The sequence below is a fragment of the Gopherus flavomarginatus genome, chromosome 7 (genome assembly GCF_025201925.1).
Source record: "Gopherus flavomarginatus isolate rGopFla2 chromosome 7, rGopFla2.mat.asm, whole genome shotgun sequence".
Classification (NCBI taxonomy): domain Eukaryota; kingdom Metazoa; phylum Chordata; order Testudines; family Testudinidae; genus Gopherus; species Gopherus flavomarginatus.
This window is the reverse complement of record NC_066623.1, coordinates 1,470,105-1,487,488: the sequence shown is the minus strand read 5'-3', so window position 1 is coordinate 1,487,488 and position 17,384 is coordinate 1,470,105. Positions and strand designations below refer to the sequence as shown.

Sequence of the window (17,384 nt, the reverse complement as noted above, 5' to 3'; positions counted from 1 at the left end):
TATCAGGTAAATGCCTCATTACATTTGTTTTGTAAAACATGTTATTTACTTAAGAGCTAATTCCCAGAAGCAAATATTAAATATAAAATGAGGCAATGCTAGTGAATTAAAAATGTTTTTAAATTGACTTAGTTGGTGCCTGTGAACTCAGAGAATGGTGCTAGGGTGACCACTCTGGAGACTACCATGATTGTTTCTCCATGTGCACACGATCTGGCATCCCTCCGCCCAGGTTCCTTGGCGCTGTGAAACAGCCGACTTTGGGAAGCCTGGTCCCTGTGACCTATCACCAGGTTGAGGTGAATTCAGTCCCCACAGGCCAGCAGAGGTCAGACTGGGAAAACAAGGGATGGTCAAACTCCTCCCCGATCCCAAGTCCTAACCCCAGCTCCAAGGCAGCTGGAGCATTCTGCCAGGGGTGAAATAGCGAAGGGCTTTCACCTCCCAGCCATGGTTGTTGGGCTCCTGAGCAAGCAGGGTGCAGCTCAGCACCTCACAGCCGCAGGCTCCCCTGGTGCGGGAGCCCAGACTGGGCGGGAGAGATGCCGATGGTACATCCCACGCAGCAAACTGCGGGGCCGCACTGGAGCTCGTCCTAGGAACTGCCCCAGTGGGCAGAAACCATGCGCCTGGCCGGGCCCCGGGGCCCCGTGCAGAGCCCCGCGGGAGCCCACCCTGCTGGCACAGCCCGGCTGGGCCTTGGGCACGCGCCCACTGCCCTTCCCTGCTGGGAGCACCAGCCCACTGCCCCATGGCCCCGCCCCCAGGCCTGGCCCCGCCCCTCTGGCCCACGGGCGCAACGTGCTGGGGTCACAGCTGCACTTCCCGCCTTGTCACCCATTGGCCGGACTCTTAACCAGTCAGAAGAGTGGGATGACACCCCGCCCACTCCCTTCTCAGCCATTCAGGAGCGTCCATCTTCTTACGTCCAGCCCCCAGGCTCCTAAGCCAATCAGGGTGTCCGTGTCCGGAGCCGGCTCCCCGGCCAGCCCGAGCGGCGGCCATGCAGAGGGTGCTGGGGGCCGGGCTGCGGCGCTGGGAGGCGGTGGCTGCGGCTCGGCGGAGCGGGCAGGCTGGGCTCAGGCTCAGGCTCCTAGCGGAGGCGGGCCGGCGTAAGGCCGCGTTACTATGGCAGCCAGTGAGCGGTGGCGGGGCTCCGCCAACCGGAAGTGACGCGCCGGAAGGCGGAAGTGGCGGGAAATGCGGCTGCGCTCTCAGCTGGCGCAGGGGGAAGCACGTGGCGGCCGCTACCCAGGCCGGACTCGACGCGCCCGGCCTCCTGCCCATGGTGGAGACATTCTGCGCGCGGGCAATGCGCGTGGCCGAGGCTGACCTGGTGCAGCAGCTCCGCAGCGTGCAGCCCACGAAGGAGAAGCGGCAGTGGGTGCACGGCATCCTGGAAACCATCCAGCGCTGCAGCCACGTCCTGGAGGTGTCCATCCCCGTAAAGCGGGACAGCGGCCACTGGGAGGTGATCGAGGGCTGGCGGGCCCAGCACAGCCAGCACCTCCTGCCCTGCAAAGGGGGTAAGGGGGGCAGGACAGAGCCCAGCGCAGCCAGCACCTCCTGAGTGCTGCCCTGCAAGGGGGGCAGGACAGAGCCCAGCACCTCCTGAGTCCTGCCCTGCTAAGTGGGGGGGCAGGACAGAGCCCAGCACCTCCTGTGTCCTGCCCTGCAAAGGGCTAAGGGGGGGCAGGACAGAGCCCAGCACCTCCTGAGTCCTGCCCTGCAAAGGGGGAGGGCAGGACAGAGCCCAGCACAGCCAGCACCTCCTGCCCTGCAAAGGGGGTAAATGGGCAGGACAGAACCCAGCACCTCCTGCCCTGCAAAGTGGGTAAATGGGCAGGAGAGAACCCAGCACCTCCTGCCCTGCAAAGGGGGTAAAGAGGGCAGGACAGAGCCCAGCACCTCCTGTGTCCTGCCCTGCAAAGGGGCTAATGGGGCAGGACAGAGCCCAGCACAGCCAGCATCTCCTGTCCTGCAAATGGGGTATGGGGGGAGGACAGAGCCCAGCACAGCCAGCACCTCCTGAGTCCTGCCCTGCAAATGGGGTAAGGGGGGCAGGCCTGAGCCCAGCACCTCCTGCCCTGCAAATGGGGTAAGGGGGGCAGGACAGAGCCCAGCACAGCCAGCACCTCCTGAGTCCTGCCCTGCAAAGGGGGTAAGGGGGGGCAGGACAGAGCCTGGTACAGCCAGCACCTCCTGCCCTGCAAAGGGGGTAAATGGGCATGACAGAACCCAGCACCTCCTGCCCTGTAAAGGGGGTAAATGGACAGGACAGAACCCAGCACAGCCAGCACCTCCTGAGTCCTTCCCTGCAAAGGGGGTAAGGAGGCAGGACAGAACCCAGCACAGCCAGTACCTCTTCCCCTGCCCAGCCTCTCCCTCCATTAACAGTCCCGCTGGGTTGATGCTAAAGGTGCTGCAGTGTCCCTGATCGTTAACACTGCCAGGGCAGGGTGCCGGTTACCCACCTGACGTCTCCATGAGCCATTCAGATGAGACGAGTATTGGCGGGGAAATGCTCCGCCACCTCCAGGTTGCTAAATGAAACCCGAGCAGCTCTATCTGGATGGTGTCTGGTGCCGGTGAAATAACCTCCCTTTCTCAGAGCCCCTGAGAGGAACAAGTGGAGCTGAGTGATGGCTGATCGGAGCTTGTGACTAGGTGCCATTGCAGAGAGGCCAGCCACAGCATTGGGCCCTTTTTGACTCTCCTCTGTGCCACTGTCTTGCTGGATATGCAGGTCTCCTTCATTTGTTGTCTCTCTGCTTTTCCCCAGGGGTTCGGTTTTGTGAGTCAATTGGCATTGATGACGTAAAAGCCCTGGCAGCCCTAATGACATACAAATGTGCGGTGGTGGGTAAGTCAGTGAGAGTTGGGAAGGTGCCCGGTGGGCTCTGTCAGTGGGGTGGTAGTGCTCGTGGAATGCCCCACTTCAGTCACCTAGGAGAGCTCATGCTGTGCTTTGATAATCAGCCCTGCTCTCAAAGTGCCGCGTGTAGCCATGAATGGTGTGTGTTGTGCTACGTAAAGTGTGTGATGATGGGGGCTCTGACTTTGAGATGTCCCCAATCCTCTTGAGTGGTGGGATCAAGGAGTTCTGTTCTATCCTGAAAAACTGAAAAAGCATGAGTGCTGGAGCAGGGCTGTGATGCTCCGTAGGTTAACAAGAGCTGATGCACGTCCACTACCCTTGGTTGGAGTGGCAAACTAATTAACGAGCTTGCACTATCCAAGGGAGTCTTGAGCAGCGTGAGATGGTATATTTCTAGGGTGCAAGGCTGGGGGTCGGGGTGATTTGCTGATGCTTCTCTCTGTATAATTCATGAGGGGCTTAAAAGAGCCTTCATGCAATTTACCAGGATGTGGGGCTCCACATGCTGATGGGCTGAGTGATACCAGTGCCTGGAGGGGTTGGCTGCTTGCCACTGGCATAGCGTTGTGTGAGACAGCCCAGGCTGGAGAGTTAAGGGGGCATAGCAGTCCCACAGTTCCAGGTTGTACCCAGGAGGTCCTGTCACAGGGGTTTCACTCATGAAATACATCTTGTGTCTCCTGCTTGTCACGGATTCAGTCCTTGTTTAGGACCTGGGCCTTATGGAGGTAGTTAAAGGTTAGTGTAACCTGGGGGTCTGGCCCTGTATTTTAGTTACCAACCGTACTTCCTCTGTGTTGTGTTAGCTACCCTTCTGGATCGATGCCCCAGCAGACTATAAGAATTGGTGCAGTCACTCACACAACCCCTCTTCATAACAGAAGGGTGAGTTAGGGCAGGACGTCTGGGTGCCTGTCACTGATCTGGCTGCCTGATGAATTTCAGATGTTCCCTTTGGTGGTGCCATGGCTGGTGTGAAGATTGATCCAAAGAAGTATTCAGTAAGTTGGCATTGTTTCTTCTTTATTGTTCATGCTCCATTTGCACAGGTTTCCTGGAGCCGTTCCTAGTGATGCACTCTGACAAGCAAGGAAGAGGCATTGGTGGTGAGCAGCTCTCTCCAGTGGCTGTGAAAAGCAGCTCGGGGGGAGAAAGGGCTGGTGAGCTTGGATTTATGATTCAGTATATTCAGCCAGGCGGGTGACAAAAGAGACGCTTGCGGGGCTGGGGCTGGAGCTATACCAGCAGGTGTGTCAGGCAAGTTGTGAGTTAGAGTTGGGCTGGAGGGCTGGGCATTCCTTGAGCTGTGAGCAGAGGGGACTAGCAAGAATTCGTTGCCCACTTCAGTCTAACAGAGCGCCCCGGTTCTGTACAGCATCAGTTGCATTAACTCTGGCAGTGCCTCAGCCACGTTTGAAGCTTTGTGGACATCAGAACACGCTGCCCCTGTAAAGGCATATGGCCCCTGCTGGCTGCCACACCTCAGGTGTTTGCTTTTCTTTCGGGGCTCCCAGTAATGGCTGAATTTTGATGTTCTTGCACAGGAAGTTGAGCTGGAGAAAATAACACGGCAGTTTACGGTTGAAATGGCCAAGAAGGGATTTATAGGTGAGACTGGCTCTTTCCCACATTTTCCTCCAGAGCTGTCTGAAAAATGACTGCTTTGCAGGTAGGCAAAGGAGCCAGCAGAGAACCAAGTGGCTAGCCAGCAAGTGTGCTGAGGCCACTGCTTGTCACATTGAGATATTGTCTTGTTTTCACCTGGCATACACTTAGACTGCAAAGCGTCCGGGATAAGCCCCGTCTTTTTGTTCTGTGTTCGTACAGCACCTAGCACAGGGGGTCCTGGTCCCTCGTTGGGCTCCTGGGCGCTCTTGTCATACAATACCTGACCACTGATTTGTGACCTTTGCATTCCATCAAGATTCCCCCGGCCTGGACAGCCAGGGGTGTGTGTGTGGGATCTGAAGCTTCGTAGTTCCTTCTCCCTCAGCGTGTGACACGGACCAAGGGAGAGTCGTCACCCAGCAGAGACTCTGAGTCACCATGGGTGTGTGAAGATTGGGAAGAGTCATGGCAAAGCCCGGGGCAGTGAAGCTGTGTGAGGCTGTGACCGGGGTGGATCGGAAATGCCATGTTGCAGATGGAAGATCATTAGCTGCATCTAAAGGCAACAGTGGGTTGGGTTCAGCTGGCCTTGTAACCCCCGGGCTCTTCCGAAGTGAAAAAAGGGACCGAACTGAGAAGGAACCAGAATTGACAGATCTGTTCTCCCTGGCAGGGCCTGGAACTGATGTTGCTGCTCCTGACATAAACACAGGGGAAAGGGAGATGTCCTGGATTGCTGACACCTACTCCCGCACTCTCGGCTACAAGGTAACGTTGGCTTGTTCTACAGCACGCTGAGCTGCTGCTGCTTCCTTTAGGGAGGTGGTACCTTTCCGTGGCTTGTCGGGTGGCCCCCCCACTGAGGTTGGGCTCAGTGTGTTGGGATGAGGCAGACTAGCTGGGTCTAGTGCTAAAATGGAGTTGACAGTAAAGTTGCTTTATCTTTGGGCTGGGCGCATTTGAGTCAAGGAAAGTCTGAACTCTAATGGTCCAGAGAAAACAAGGCCCAGTTGAGCGAGATGCGGGCTTGACCTTTGCTCTTCTGTTTGGAATTGTAGGATATCAATGCCCATGCCTGTGTGACAGGGAAGCCGATTAGTCAGGGAGGAATCCATGGGCGAGTCCCTGCCACAGGCCGTGGTCTGTTGCATGGGATTGAGAACTACATCAATAACACCCTCTATATGAACCTTATTGGCCTGAGCCCTGGTTTCCCTGGCAAGACCTTTGTGTTGCAGGTAAGCACTGGGCCATAACATTGTAAACTAGGCTTGTTTTCTTGTGGTCTTCACTGTCACCATCTCTCCGTTCCCAGCAGAATTCAGCGGCTTCGCATCCTCCTTCCATGTCGACACATGAGCCTTTGTCTTTCAGGCTCAGCTGCACCAATGCTGCCTGAAGTTTATCTCCCAACCTCCCGTCCGCCACTGAGAACACAGCCTGTTTCCAGATGGGAAGACAGTTGGCCTCAACAGCTGACACCCTGCGGCTCTGTGGATTGTGCCGTGGGTTGGTGCAGCGTCCTGTGTTAGCCGTGGAACATCCCAGTGCAGCTTGCTATGCATTTAATACCTTGGGAACAAAATATGTCATGGTAGCTGGTTGCATGTTGGTTACACGCTAAGGCCAGATGTTCAGAGTTGGGTGCCTGCAGCTATGCCCCGTCCAGGTTCACATGTCGGGTACCTGCAGAAATAAGCAAGACCCCGTGTGCAGGACCAGAGTCTGCTGCAGGAACCCCTACGTTTTGTGATAACCAATACACCAGTGTTAAGTTAATAGTAATAACTAGTCCCTAGCTTTTATGTAACGCTCCTCAGTAAATCTCAGGGCTTTCTGTTTTATTTTCATATGTTCTGCTAGGCACCTTTCGTTCCCATGCTCCCCAGCCCTCTCAGACATGCAGCGATGGCTCGTGGATGTAAAATTCAGCAGACAATCTCCTTCTCTCCATATGAACCAGGGAAGCAGTGGGGCTTGTAGCTAGCTTTAACAGGTCAGCTCCCTGGCAGCTCTAGCCTCATGACCCTTGCGCTTGCATCTGTGGAATAGTGCAGAGAGCACGTGCTGTAATCCTGCTTCCCCTTTTGAGGAAATCTGTAGTGAACGATACAGCTACAGCAGGTCCCAGCAGGGCAGGGAGATGGTGACCAAAATACCAGGTGCCCAGCCACAGCAAAATGGTGAATGCCAGAGCAAAAATGGTGAATTTTGCTTCTTGGAAATCTGTCATTTTATGGAACTATGGAGTCCACAGGTCCCAGTTTCAATTGAGTGGGGTGGTTAGCACGTCTTAGAGCTGTTGTTTCAGGTTCTCTGCAGACTCAGGCAGGCAGCGGTTGCAATCTGTAGGTACTCGGACTGCACCGGTTACACTCGGCTCATGTTTTCAAGGATATGTCTGCAACCATAAGGGCTGGAAACATCTTTTAAACAAACAAACAAACAAACAAACAGCTGAGATTCTGGAGCATGATTCTGTGGCACGGGGAGAATTCCATGGGATGCAGGAGTTCACAGGGCTTTGTGTGTAAGCCAGGGTCCGATTCTCAGAGGAGAAAAGTACCCGCAGGTGAAGATGAAGTCAGTGGGAGCTTTGGGTGCTAAGCACCTTGGAAAATCGAAGGTGTTATGCACAAACATGTTATGTAACTCTGTGCCTCCACCCTGGTGGGTCTGTCTCCAAATCCCCACTGTCTAACGTGGGCCGCTGGAGGACTGGTGTCCATGCGTCTCTTTGTGCTGGGTGAGAGGTGAGGGAAGCCTGATTTAGCCAGATGTGTCTGTGTGCAGTCAACCTGGAAGCTCGTCTTCTCTGGCTGCTCTGCATCTCTCTCCACCTTCCCTCCTGTCTCTGCCCCTCAGATCCCAGTTCAGGGCCTGCCTTGTAACCATGGTGAAATGCTTCCCTCTTGTGTGTCTCCGATAGCTCTGCTCTCTTCTCACTGTTTGCCAAATGCCGTTGTGCTCCGACTCTGCTGATCCAGCTCGTTGTTGGTTTTTTCCAAGCATTGCCTGCGTCAGCCCGGCTTTCTGCCCTGCTGGATGTCAAAGCATTTATCCTGCCAAATGGCACTTACAGCTCCTGAGCTCTGGGTTCATCACAGTGGCCTGGGGAGTCTGGTGCTAATGTGCCGACTGCCTCTGGCAGCATTACTCACGCTCCCAGCCCCTCCTCACCCAGTCCTCTGACAAAACGCTTTCCAGGATGATGAAGAAGCCTATGGCCTGGGAGCTGAGTCTCCCTAGTCAAAGCTCAGGAAAATAGCATCTCTGGACTCTGTCGTAGGAAGTTCACTCTGGTCCTGTGATTTCTGTGTCCCATGGTGGTGTGTTCCTTCTAGGGTGACCAGACAGCAAGGGTGAAAAATGGGGACGGGGGTGGGGGGGTAATAGGCACCTATATAAGAAAAAGCCCTAAATATCAGGACTGTCCCTATAAAATCGGGACATCTGGTCACCCTAGTTCCTTCTGAACCTATTTACAGAGGCATCAGGTTGGTAAAGGCTCTCCTTGTGCCTGACCACATGCAGGTATAAGAGACAAGGTGGGGAAGGTGATGTCTTTTATTGGACCAAGTTCTGCTGGGGAAAAAGACAAGCTTTTGAGCTCCACAGAGCCTGGGAAAGGTGCTCCGCGCGTCACAGCTAAAGGCTAGGTGGAACAAATTTGCTTTGCATAAGTAGCTAACACACATTTCAAGGGATCATTTAAGGTTAACGTCTCTCCGGTCATAGGGGAGAAAGGAGGGGTGGCAGGGTTGAGTGGGTCACAGGTTGTTGTAATAAGCCATAAATCCAGTGTCTATTCAGTCCATGAGTTTGTGTCTAGCAGAGTTATGAATTGAAGTTCCCAGGCTTGTCTTTTGAAAGTGTTGTCCAGGTTTCCTTTTGAGGATGAGAGTGCAGCTGTGCCACTGTATGTTTCCAGTGTGAACATAGTCTGCATGTCTTTCGGAGCCTGCTGTGCCCTTCTGACGAAGTGGGAATGTTCTTGATGTGTTATGTGAATGCTGAGTGGGGAGTATTGACCTGGGAAGGTTGCAGGGGAGTTTGGCTGGGACTGTCTGCCTTGGGAAAGGGAGCATCCCTGAGCATGTAACATGAGAGGCCAGGTGACACCTCTGCCCGGGAAACTGGACAGAGGACACACAGGCTGGGGGAAGGCCAGAAAGGAGACGGCTGAAGGGAGTTTCAGTTTGAAGCTGGCTGGGAAATGGAGAGGAGTGCCCTGACGGGGCTTGGCCTTCCCAACGGGGCTGTGGCCTCCCTGGGGCCCCCAGATGGGCCTAACTAAAGGGGGTCCTGTTGTCTGTACTGGCAAGACCTGTCTTGGACTGTGTTCCTGTCGTCCAAATAAACCACCTATGTTACTGGCTGGCTGGGAGCCCTGGTGGATCGCAGGAAGCCAGGGGTGCAGGGTCTGGTCTCCCCCACACTCCGTGACAGCCCTGTACACCCAAATGTATGGACACTGTTATCAGACCACGTTGTGGTACCTAGGAGAGCCTGTCAGCACGATCACACAGTAGCTGCGTAGCGACTCTGAGGATTGACCCTCCAGTCAGTGATGCCCATCGCTCTCAGATTGCAGGAAGACTGGGGTCCTGAAAACAAAACATGCTAAAACTCATCTTCCCATACTCAGTGTTGAATGGGAGAGGTCCCTTCACTTAGCAGCGCTCCTCTTGCTTTACATGGTCCATTGTAGGCAAGGTACTATGGTATTCTACTAATACCACAAATGCAGACGCACTGCAGCCTATGTGCAGGAGTGAAACTGGCGTGGTCTCTCCTGTCAGATCTAGCATCTGTACTGCCGAGCAGGGATGGGGCTGTTCCGGAGGAGCTGCTGGACTCTGGCTGGAATACATTTGTCATGTTTTAATCAGCAGTTGAGGAAGTGTGGCTCACCTCTGTTGCATTTAGCACCCTACCATTTCTGGGCTGGAATCTGGTGGGTGATGACTCTGAAAAGACAGAGTTGGTCATTAGGCTGGTTGGCCTGTTGTTCCTCAGGCCTTCTAAGCCTGGTCTCTTTCACGTTCAGCTGACAGTTGCGACTGCTGCACTGTGTCCATTTGCATTCAGGACATGGGTGTGCCTAGCTGTGTGGCAAGCACACACCCGTTTCGTTTCTTCAGCATCTGAAATTAAGGGCTTTGTGCAGGGTGACTGCCTGTATGGGAGTGCTGCTGGGCATTGGTTTTCCTTCCCTAATTACCGCTTACTAATGGAGCTCCCGTTCTGTGGGACTTGAAGCTGACTGCCTCCCAGCTGCTGCTTCAGTCCAAGAGAAATATGCCGTGACCTATGAGATCTGTGCCTTAGGCCACAGGACTGCCACCTGCCGAGCTGAGATTGTACAAGGAAGTGATAGCGCCAGGAGTCACCTCTATTGAATTAGCTATTCTGAGCAATCTCCAGAGGGATTGTGAACACTTCCTAATTAACTTACTGGGCTAATGAAGCAGAGGAGAGGAGAGGCCCTTGGCTGCTTCATCTTTATAGTTTTTCTGTGGAAGTTGTTTTTGCTAAATAAGAAATTGGTTTTCAGTTTTGCTTTAAGAACCTGATCCTGGCCAGCAGCTGAGCTAGGTTCCAGGGGGGAAAGACACCTGCCTGAAGGGGAAGAACATAAGAGTGGCCATACTGGGTCAGACCAAAGGTCCATCCAGCCCAGTATCCTGTCTGCCGGCAGTGGCCAATGCCAAGTGCCCCAGAGGGAATGAACAGAACAGGGAATCACTGAGTGATCCATCCCCTGCCGCCCATTCCCAGCTCCTGGCAAACAGGGGCTGGAGACAGCATCCCAGTGCATCCTTGCTAATAGCCAAGAACCTCACCATTACAAGGTCCCCCTTACCTGCAATAATTCTTCCTCCCTCTGGTTTCTTGGAAGTTCATTGAACCAGCATAGGAGGAGAAAAGGTTTGCCTAACATTCAGCTAATGTCTAGCCTGCCTTGCCCATCCAGGGGCACAGCCCATTGCAGGAGCTGCTCTTGGGTCCATTTTCTCATAAAATAGAGCACTATAGCTTCCTGCTCAGGAGCCCTTAACCTGTGATGGCTGCAGATCGTGGAAGTGATTGTAAACACCTAGGCTGCTGCGTGACTGGTCCCTGTCACCCCTAATGGGCCACTTACAGTGCAGAACTTGCTGAGTAGCCATCAGCCCTCCAGAGACTGAATCTTGTTAATGGCCATTAGTCCACATGTCCTGGAGTGCCCTTGCCACTGGCTGCCAGGAGATGGCTGCTAGGCATTTCCAAAGTGAGTAGTGCCCAGCTCCAAGCACCATAAAGGGCCCCAGTGTGGAAATCCTGGTTTGTTTTTGCCTGTGTGGTTGGACTCCCCCACTTAGCGGCTCTCTGATCTCTCTCTTTTCTTGTAGGGCTTTGGCAACACGGGCTTGCACACCATGAGGTACCTGCACCGCTGTGGAGCATGCTGTGTGTGTGTTGGGGAGGTGGATGGTGCTATTTACAATTCCAGTGGGATCCATCCCAAGGAACTACAAGATTATAAGACAGTAGGTTCAATCCAGACCCACAAAAATGTGGTCTTAATGGGAGTGTGTGTGTGTCCAGCCCAGTTCGAGATGCAGAAGAAATGTGGGGATTGGGCTGCTCCTCTCCTCTCTTCTCCTCTAGATTATGGCTCAGGCATCTACAAGGGCCGGTGCAAGCCAGCCATGGCAGGGTGTTGTGGTGCCGCTGTGCGCCACTTGTAGAAGAGGTGTGCAAAGCAGTTGGCTTTGCAGGCCTGGCTGGGCACTGCTGAATTGTCCCAGTTGTTCCAGGAACACGGCACCATTGTTGGTTTTCCAAAAGCAGAGCCTTATGAAGGCAGCGTCCTTGAAGTACCTTGTGACATCCTCATCCCAGCCGCTGTCGAGAAGCAGCTCACTAAGGAGAACGCGCATCGGGTCCAAGCCAAGGTATGCAGTGCAAAGAATGCTCCCCTTTCCCATGCAAGAGAGCCCGAAGCAATGGGAGCTGCCCCAGGTACCGGGGAGCAGAATTTGGCCCTCCGTATATAAATGACCCACCTTAGACTCACTGTCAACATGCAGCGTGCAGCACCTTGCACTCTGAGCCAGCCCTTCCTCACTGCAGTTGTGCAGAGGGAATACGGGCAGATGGGTTCGTCTGAATACAGATAAGCATTCCCATGGTGCTGGAGCATGAGGCTGATGAGTCGCTGTTATGGCATCCAGGCACGGTTGCCACGGTCAAAGTTCCTTATGGAAACCTGAGTGGAATCAAGCATGTGCAGTGAGTCACTGAGTCTGGGAGTGAGCAGGGAATTGCTAGAGCAGCCTCTTGTGCGCCTCTCCGCAAACTAACCCTCAGCCCCAGTTCAGACATTAGGGCCCTGCCAGAGGGCGAGAAAGGGGTCAGGAAACCACAGGTGGGGAGAGAAATGTCAGGGGGGAGAAGATCCGTATCCCCTGCACATGGAGGTTTGTCACTCTCCACTAGGCAACAAAACAAATGCAGTACATTGGGGTAGCCAAAGGGGGGGCCTGCCGGGCAGGTGCAGCCCATGGAGATGACAGGACCCAGCAGGCATGATCTCCATGTGCCTCACGGTGGAGCAGGTCGCTCTAAGCCCTGGGTTTGCAGTCTTCTTTACACAAACTCTGGCCAGCCCTCAGCTGCTGGTCTTCAGGTGGCGCAGCCTGAGCAGCCCCCACAGTAGCTGCCTGCTGGTGCTCAGCGCCCTTGGGAAGGGCTGCTAGAAATAACATTTGTTGAAGGTGGAGACAAGGCCACAGCAAGTCTCCCATCGCGACTCCTCTGGGCTTTGGCTGCCCTGTGCCTCCATTTCTGCTTCACAGATTATTGCTGAAGCTGCCAACGGCCCCACAACACCAGCAGCCCATGAGATCTTCCTGCAGAGAAATATCCTCGTCATCCCGGTACGGCTGACACCTCTTCACCCCACCCCCGGGAACTGTGGTCCTGCGAGTCGGCCCAGGGTGCGGTGTAGACAGGCAGGAAAGCTTTCCCCTGCTCTCCCTGGGCCCACGGTGGTTCCTGCTCAGCCCTGATGCTCTAGCAAGGCAGGGTTGAGCAGCCTTCCCCTCCCTTTGCCAGAGCCGGGGCAGCGGCTGAGAGCTGTCAGACGGACAGGATGCTGTTGGGCCAAATCCAGCCGTGGCGCACAAGCAGGGCTCAGTGGGAGGGTGGGCAGCGTGTGCTGATTTGGCGGCTGCTGCGCATGCAGAAGAGCGGCCTGCGCTGTGACACTGTTTGGATTCTGGCGGGGCTTGCTCTGGCGGGTCGGTACCACTGCGGCCTCTCCCCTCGCAGGACCTGTATGTGAACGCGGGTGGCGTGACGGTTTCCTTCTTCGAGTGGCTGAAGAACCTGAACCACGTGAGCTACGGCCGCCTGACCTTCAAGTACGAGCGTGACTCCAACTACCACCTGCTGATGTCTGTCCAGCAGAGCCTGGAGCGGACCCTTGGGAAGGGCAGCGGGGAGATCCCCATCGTCCCCTCCCCGGAGTTCCAGGCCAGGGTGGCAGTAAGTCCAGGCTTGTCCTGGGTTGCGGGGACTGCCTGCTCGGCTTCCTTTCCCCTGGGGGGCGGGGGCGCTGGGGAAAGGGCAGCCTCCCTCTGGAGCTGTGGGCCAGATCCAGGCCAGTGATGGTGCAGGGACAGAGACCTCCCTTATTTGAGTGCAGTGGGCGCTGACTTGGTAAAGGTCAGGACAGCTCTGAGGGCTGCCCAAGCTGTGCCCCTGCTGCAAGGGATCCAGGGGTCTTTGCCAGGGTGCAGAATTACCTGGCTGCAGCCCAGAGCCCCAACTCCTCAGAGAACACTGCTGTGCCCGGGGCTGCTGTGTGGGATGCACAGAGCTGGCGTAGGCCCCCCACATGCTTGGGGTTCCTGGGAGGACCTTACACCAGTGCTGCAGCCCCTTTGCCCCAGGGTCACAGCTGTGGAAGGGCCCTGGGACTAGCCTGTCCAGACTCACTGAGGACAAATGGACGGAAGGGTGAGGGGTAAAGGCAAGGCCCCCGCAGGCTGAGCTCCATGGCACGCCGGCCCCTTGGCTGCAGGCACCCCGCGCTTTGGTTACCTGGAGCTCAGCCAGCGGTTGGGATCCAGGTTCCTGTAGCCAGGAGTGTCTTGGAAACCCAGTAGGTGCGGGCTTGGAGCTGGGCTGAGAAGCTAAGGCCAGAGGGACCCGCCCTGGGAAAGGAGGGCCAGCTGCTCAAGTGGATGGGGACCAGTCGATATTAGAGGAGAGCCCTGCGGAACTCCCAGCGTCAGGGCTTTGCGTCAGGATCGGGCTGGGCGAAGCGTGGGACGGAGCACACATTACAGTGATTGGAGACCTGGGCTGACCAGGTTCATACTGGTGTAAATCGGGGGCAGCCCACTCAGCCGGGGAGTATCCCTGGAGAAGCAGCAGGAGTACCCAGCCCCCAGGATGAGCCCTGGCCAGCCAGCTTGCTGGTAGCCGCTCGGCAGAGCATGCTGCCTCACCCTGAGGAGGAGCGCTGAGATGGCTCAGTCTGGTTGTGCCAGGTGGGGGATGCTAAATGGAGGGAGATGCTCACCTTGTCCCCGGCAAGGGGTTCACTTGGTTTCCCCTTGCAGGGGGCCTCAGAGAAGGATATCGTGCACTCGGGGCTGGCGTACACTATGGACCGCTCGGCCCAGGTATGTGCCTCTGTGCCTCAGGTGTCCCTGCAGCTGGTGCTAATGTGTCCCTCTTCCTGACTGCCCTGGGGTCCCAGCCCTCGCCCTGTCTGGGTATTCACACGTGCTGGGGAGCTGCTCCGAGCCGGGGCCCTGCGGATCAGTCCCAGGGCTCTGGTTTATTCCATTTCCTGCGGTGTGGGTGTCCCCCGGGTTTGAGCCTAGTTCGCAGCTTTCCCATGTGTAACTCCCCTTGGCTATGCCGCTGTGCCGTTATCGGCGTGCAGGGCGAGGCCTGGGAGCTCCAGCCAGCAGCTCAAGTGCCCCTCACCAGTCATGATCTCAGGGCTGCTCGAACCACAGCCCTGGGGCCTGTGAGCAGCCTGGGGTTCTGGTGAGCCCCTGGGGTGCTGAGTGAGGCCCTGCTGGAGTCCGGCCCCTCCCAGGCCTCACCCATTCACTTCTGTGCCTAGCCGGGGAGTGGCTGGCTGAGCAGGCTGCAGCCTCGCCCTGAAGTGACTGACACCTGTCACTGCTGTTGTCGAGGGCTGGAAGCCGACTGAACATCTGTGGGTAGAGCTTGGGGCTGCCCAGACTGAAGGCCGGGGGGGTTGCCGCTGGAGATGCGCTGCTGGGGGGTGCCTTGTTTAGCCGGCCTGCGTGCTCTCGGGTGGCCCGTACACAGTGCCGCATGGGGGACTGTGGGTCCCAGTCACCAGGTGTGTTAGCAGTGCTAGGATCGTTCCGTCAGAACTGCTGAGTGCAGGCTGCTCCTGCGGCTGGAAGAGCCCTGCTAGTCCAGCCCTGAGCCTGACCGGAACAACCCCGTTTTCCCAGCACAGCCTCTCCGCTGCCACTGAAACCCCGGGTCTGACCTGCCCCTCCAGACCTCCTCCCAGCAGGGCTCTGCTGCTCCATATTGCTGCTGGAGCTGCAGAAGGGAGGGTTATGGGCCCAGGCTTGCTGGCGGCTGCTGGATTTCACACTGCCGCCCGGTGCCCGGCGCAGCCCTTGTGCCTCTGCGCATTGTTTGTTTCCTAGCAAATCATGAACATCGCCACGAGGTACAACCTGGGCTTGGACCAGAGAACCGCTGCCTACCTGTGCGCCATCGAGAAGGTGTTCAGGGTGTACAATGAAGCTGGGTTTGCATACTGACGTGAGCTGTCCCCTGGCCTTGGCCCTCCCTGGGCTAAGGGCACAGCTGCCTGCCCACTGGCTGAAACGATCCCGGAAAGAGACTCCCGAGGGGGAAGAAGTGCTCTTGGGGGGGGGGGTCAGGGCATGTTTGTCCCTGTGGCTGCAACCTCCGCCCTCCCGTGCTGCTGCCGAGGCTGCCTTGAGGTCACCTAGTTCTGTGAGTGTCACCCCAGCAGAACTGCTGGGCTTCCTACAGGGGTACAGGGCAGGCCGTCCCCGCAGGCTCTTTCTGCGTGGTGATGCCCATAGTGCTGTGGCATCTAGTGAAACTCCGAGTGCCCCTTCCCCCGACCATCCTGGGCCATGTTGCTGACTTCTTGTTTGTTGGATTTCATGGCATTTCCACCTGCCTCTGAGCTCCACCGGCTCCTGCTCTGCTCCTGCAGCCACCCCCGCTGCCCTGCATGCTGGAGAGTGATGTGGGCATGGGCAGCACGCTCCAGCTTGTGCAGCCTCGCGTGACCGGGCCTCTGCCTCTATGGCAGAAGGGTAGATGGAGGCTGCTCTGTGGCACTGACAGCAGCGTGTTTTCAGCTGGGCCTCTGGCATCTCCCCGCTGGCGGGTGTCCTGCTAGCGACGTGATGTCTCCGGGAACGGTGAAGGGATGGAGAAAACAAGTTGAGGGGTTTGGGGGGGCGGGGGTTGAATGGAAATTTGGGGAAAAATTGAAGTATCTGCTGTAGTTACTTGTTTGTCAAAACTAAACTTTGTTTGCTCTTTAAGAAGAGCAATGTGTGGTGTAGAATGGAGGTAGCCCACAGCGTTGCTTGGTAGATTTAGGAAATACGTATAAATTCTTTGGGTTTGATGGAGTGATGATGTCACGTACGGCTTGTGTTCGGGAGGGAACTGCAGCTGCACACTTGAGCGGATTTGTTTTTGCCCAATGGCAAATGCGAAAAAAATTGGAGATGTTGAAAACTGAAAACCTCACTATTGGTGTCAGCAATGGGGAAGGTTACAGCCTGTGAGCTAAACACTGGTAGGGAAGTAGACCCAACCTGCCGTTATCCTGCAGCCTCAGAAGAAAGTTGTGGTTCTAGAGAAGGAATATCCCCATAACCCAGCTACCAGCGCACAGGAGGAAGGAGCAGCAGGCACTTGGAGGATAGCGCCACACCAGCCTCTTTAACAGTGCATGGTCCACTCTGTGTGCCCTGAGGGGTGTCGTTCTAGGCAGACCTCGCCGCCGTACAGACCAGTATAACTTTGCAGTTACTAAAGTGCTCTTGGCAGTGCTGGCGTAGCTCAGGTTTCGCCATCTTTCCTCCCACTTTCATGGCTCCTCTGGAGAGAACAAGTTTCTTTTCACTTTCCCCCCAAGTTTCCAGTGTTTCCATACTTGACCTTAGAAGAAATGGAAACCCCGTGTTTTTTTCTGGGACGTGTCCATCTTTTCCCCTGGACCCTGCCCTCTCTAGACCTGTCCCCCTGCCACCTGAGAGCAGGCTGCCCCTTGGGTGGGAAAAAGGTAAATTGACCCTCTTAGCCCTCCCTCTGGGTGGCCCAGCCCTTGGGCTGGCTGGCGTTTGCTGAGTCAGGGATGAGGAGGGCCCAGAGCAGTGGCCCTGCAGAGGCAGGAGCTCTGAGCTGTGCAAGGGGCTGCTGGGCGGAGCGGAGAGGGCCATGGGCACCTCTTGTGAAGGCCCAGCTCAGATCGTGGGGGTGTGAGAAACGTCCTGTTCCAAGGTGGGGGACCTTAAAGGCAGACCAGGCGTGAGAGAAGGGACCCACCTCTGCTCCTTGTGCATGGTGTGTTACAGAGAGTTCCTTGGGGCCCAGACCGCGAAGGGTTAAGGAGGATTTTTCTGAAGGGCCCCCCCTCACATGTGGTTCTCAGGACGTGGCCCCCTTGTCTGGGAGCCTGCCCCGGTGGCAGTGGGGTGCTGAGCTCTGCAGCCAGCGTGGGAGAGGGGAGCAGTTGTAGAGCCAGGAATGATCTCTGTAAAGTCACTGACCTGCATTGGCCTGTCCCCTCCCTCACCGGCACCTGCCTCACAACCTGGCTGGCGGGTTCCTGGGCAGCCTGGCAGCAGCC

General features: G+C 56.2%; 1 protein-coding gene across 2 annotated transcripts; it reads left to right on the top strand.

Annotated features, from left to right (window-relative positions):
• The first annotated feature begins 1,003 nt into the window (after positions 1 to 1,003).
• On the top strand, positions 1,004 to 16,302 carry LOC127055134 (glutamate dehydrogenase 1, mitochondrial-like). Of its 2 annotated transcripts, none has more exons than XM_050961775.1 (12): positions 1,004 to 1,526; positions 2,783 to 2,863; positions 3,824 to 3,879; positions 4,423 to 4,486; positions 5,160 to 5,254; positions 5,545 to 5,724; positions 10,882 to 11,019; positions 11,290 to 11,427; positions 12,331 to 12,411; positions 12,806 to 13,021; positions 14,104 to 14,166; positions 15,187 to 16,302. In XM_050961775.1, exons 1-12 carry the CDS (start codon positions 1,004 to 1,006, stop codon positions 15,301 to 15,303), a joined length of 1,752 nt encoding a protein of 583 aa, XP_050817732.1. In that variant the 3' UTR covers positions 15,304 to 16,302. The 2 variants fall into 2 exon arrangements, with proteins under 2 accessions (XP_050817732.1, XP_050817733.1); XM_050961776.1 differs by lacking the exon at positions 1,004 to 1,526 and adding an exon at positions 1,758 to 1,788 and having other exon boundaries at positions 15,187 to 16,299.
• Positions 16,303 to 17,384: the final 1,082 nt, after the last annotated feature.

Bases quoted from the DNA above. Each gene is read 5' to 3' on its own strand.
- LOC127055134 (XM_050961775.1), top strand. From the start codon at position 1,004: ATGCAGAGGGTGCTGGGGGCCGGGCTGCGGCGCTGGGAGGCGGTGGCT. The intron at 4,487-5,159 runs GTGAGACTGGCT...TCTCCCTGGCAG, and splicing joins GGCCAAGAAGGGATTTATAG to GGCCTGGAACTGATGTTGCT. The intron at 11,428-12,330 runs GTATGCAGTGCA...TCTGCTTCACAG, and splicing joins CGCATCGGGTCCAAGCCAAG to ATTATTGCTGAAGCTGCCAA.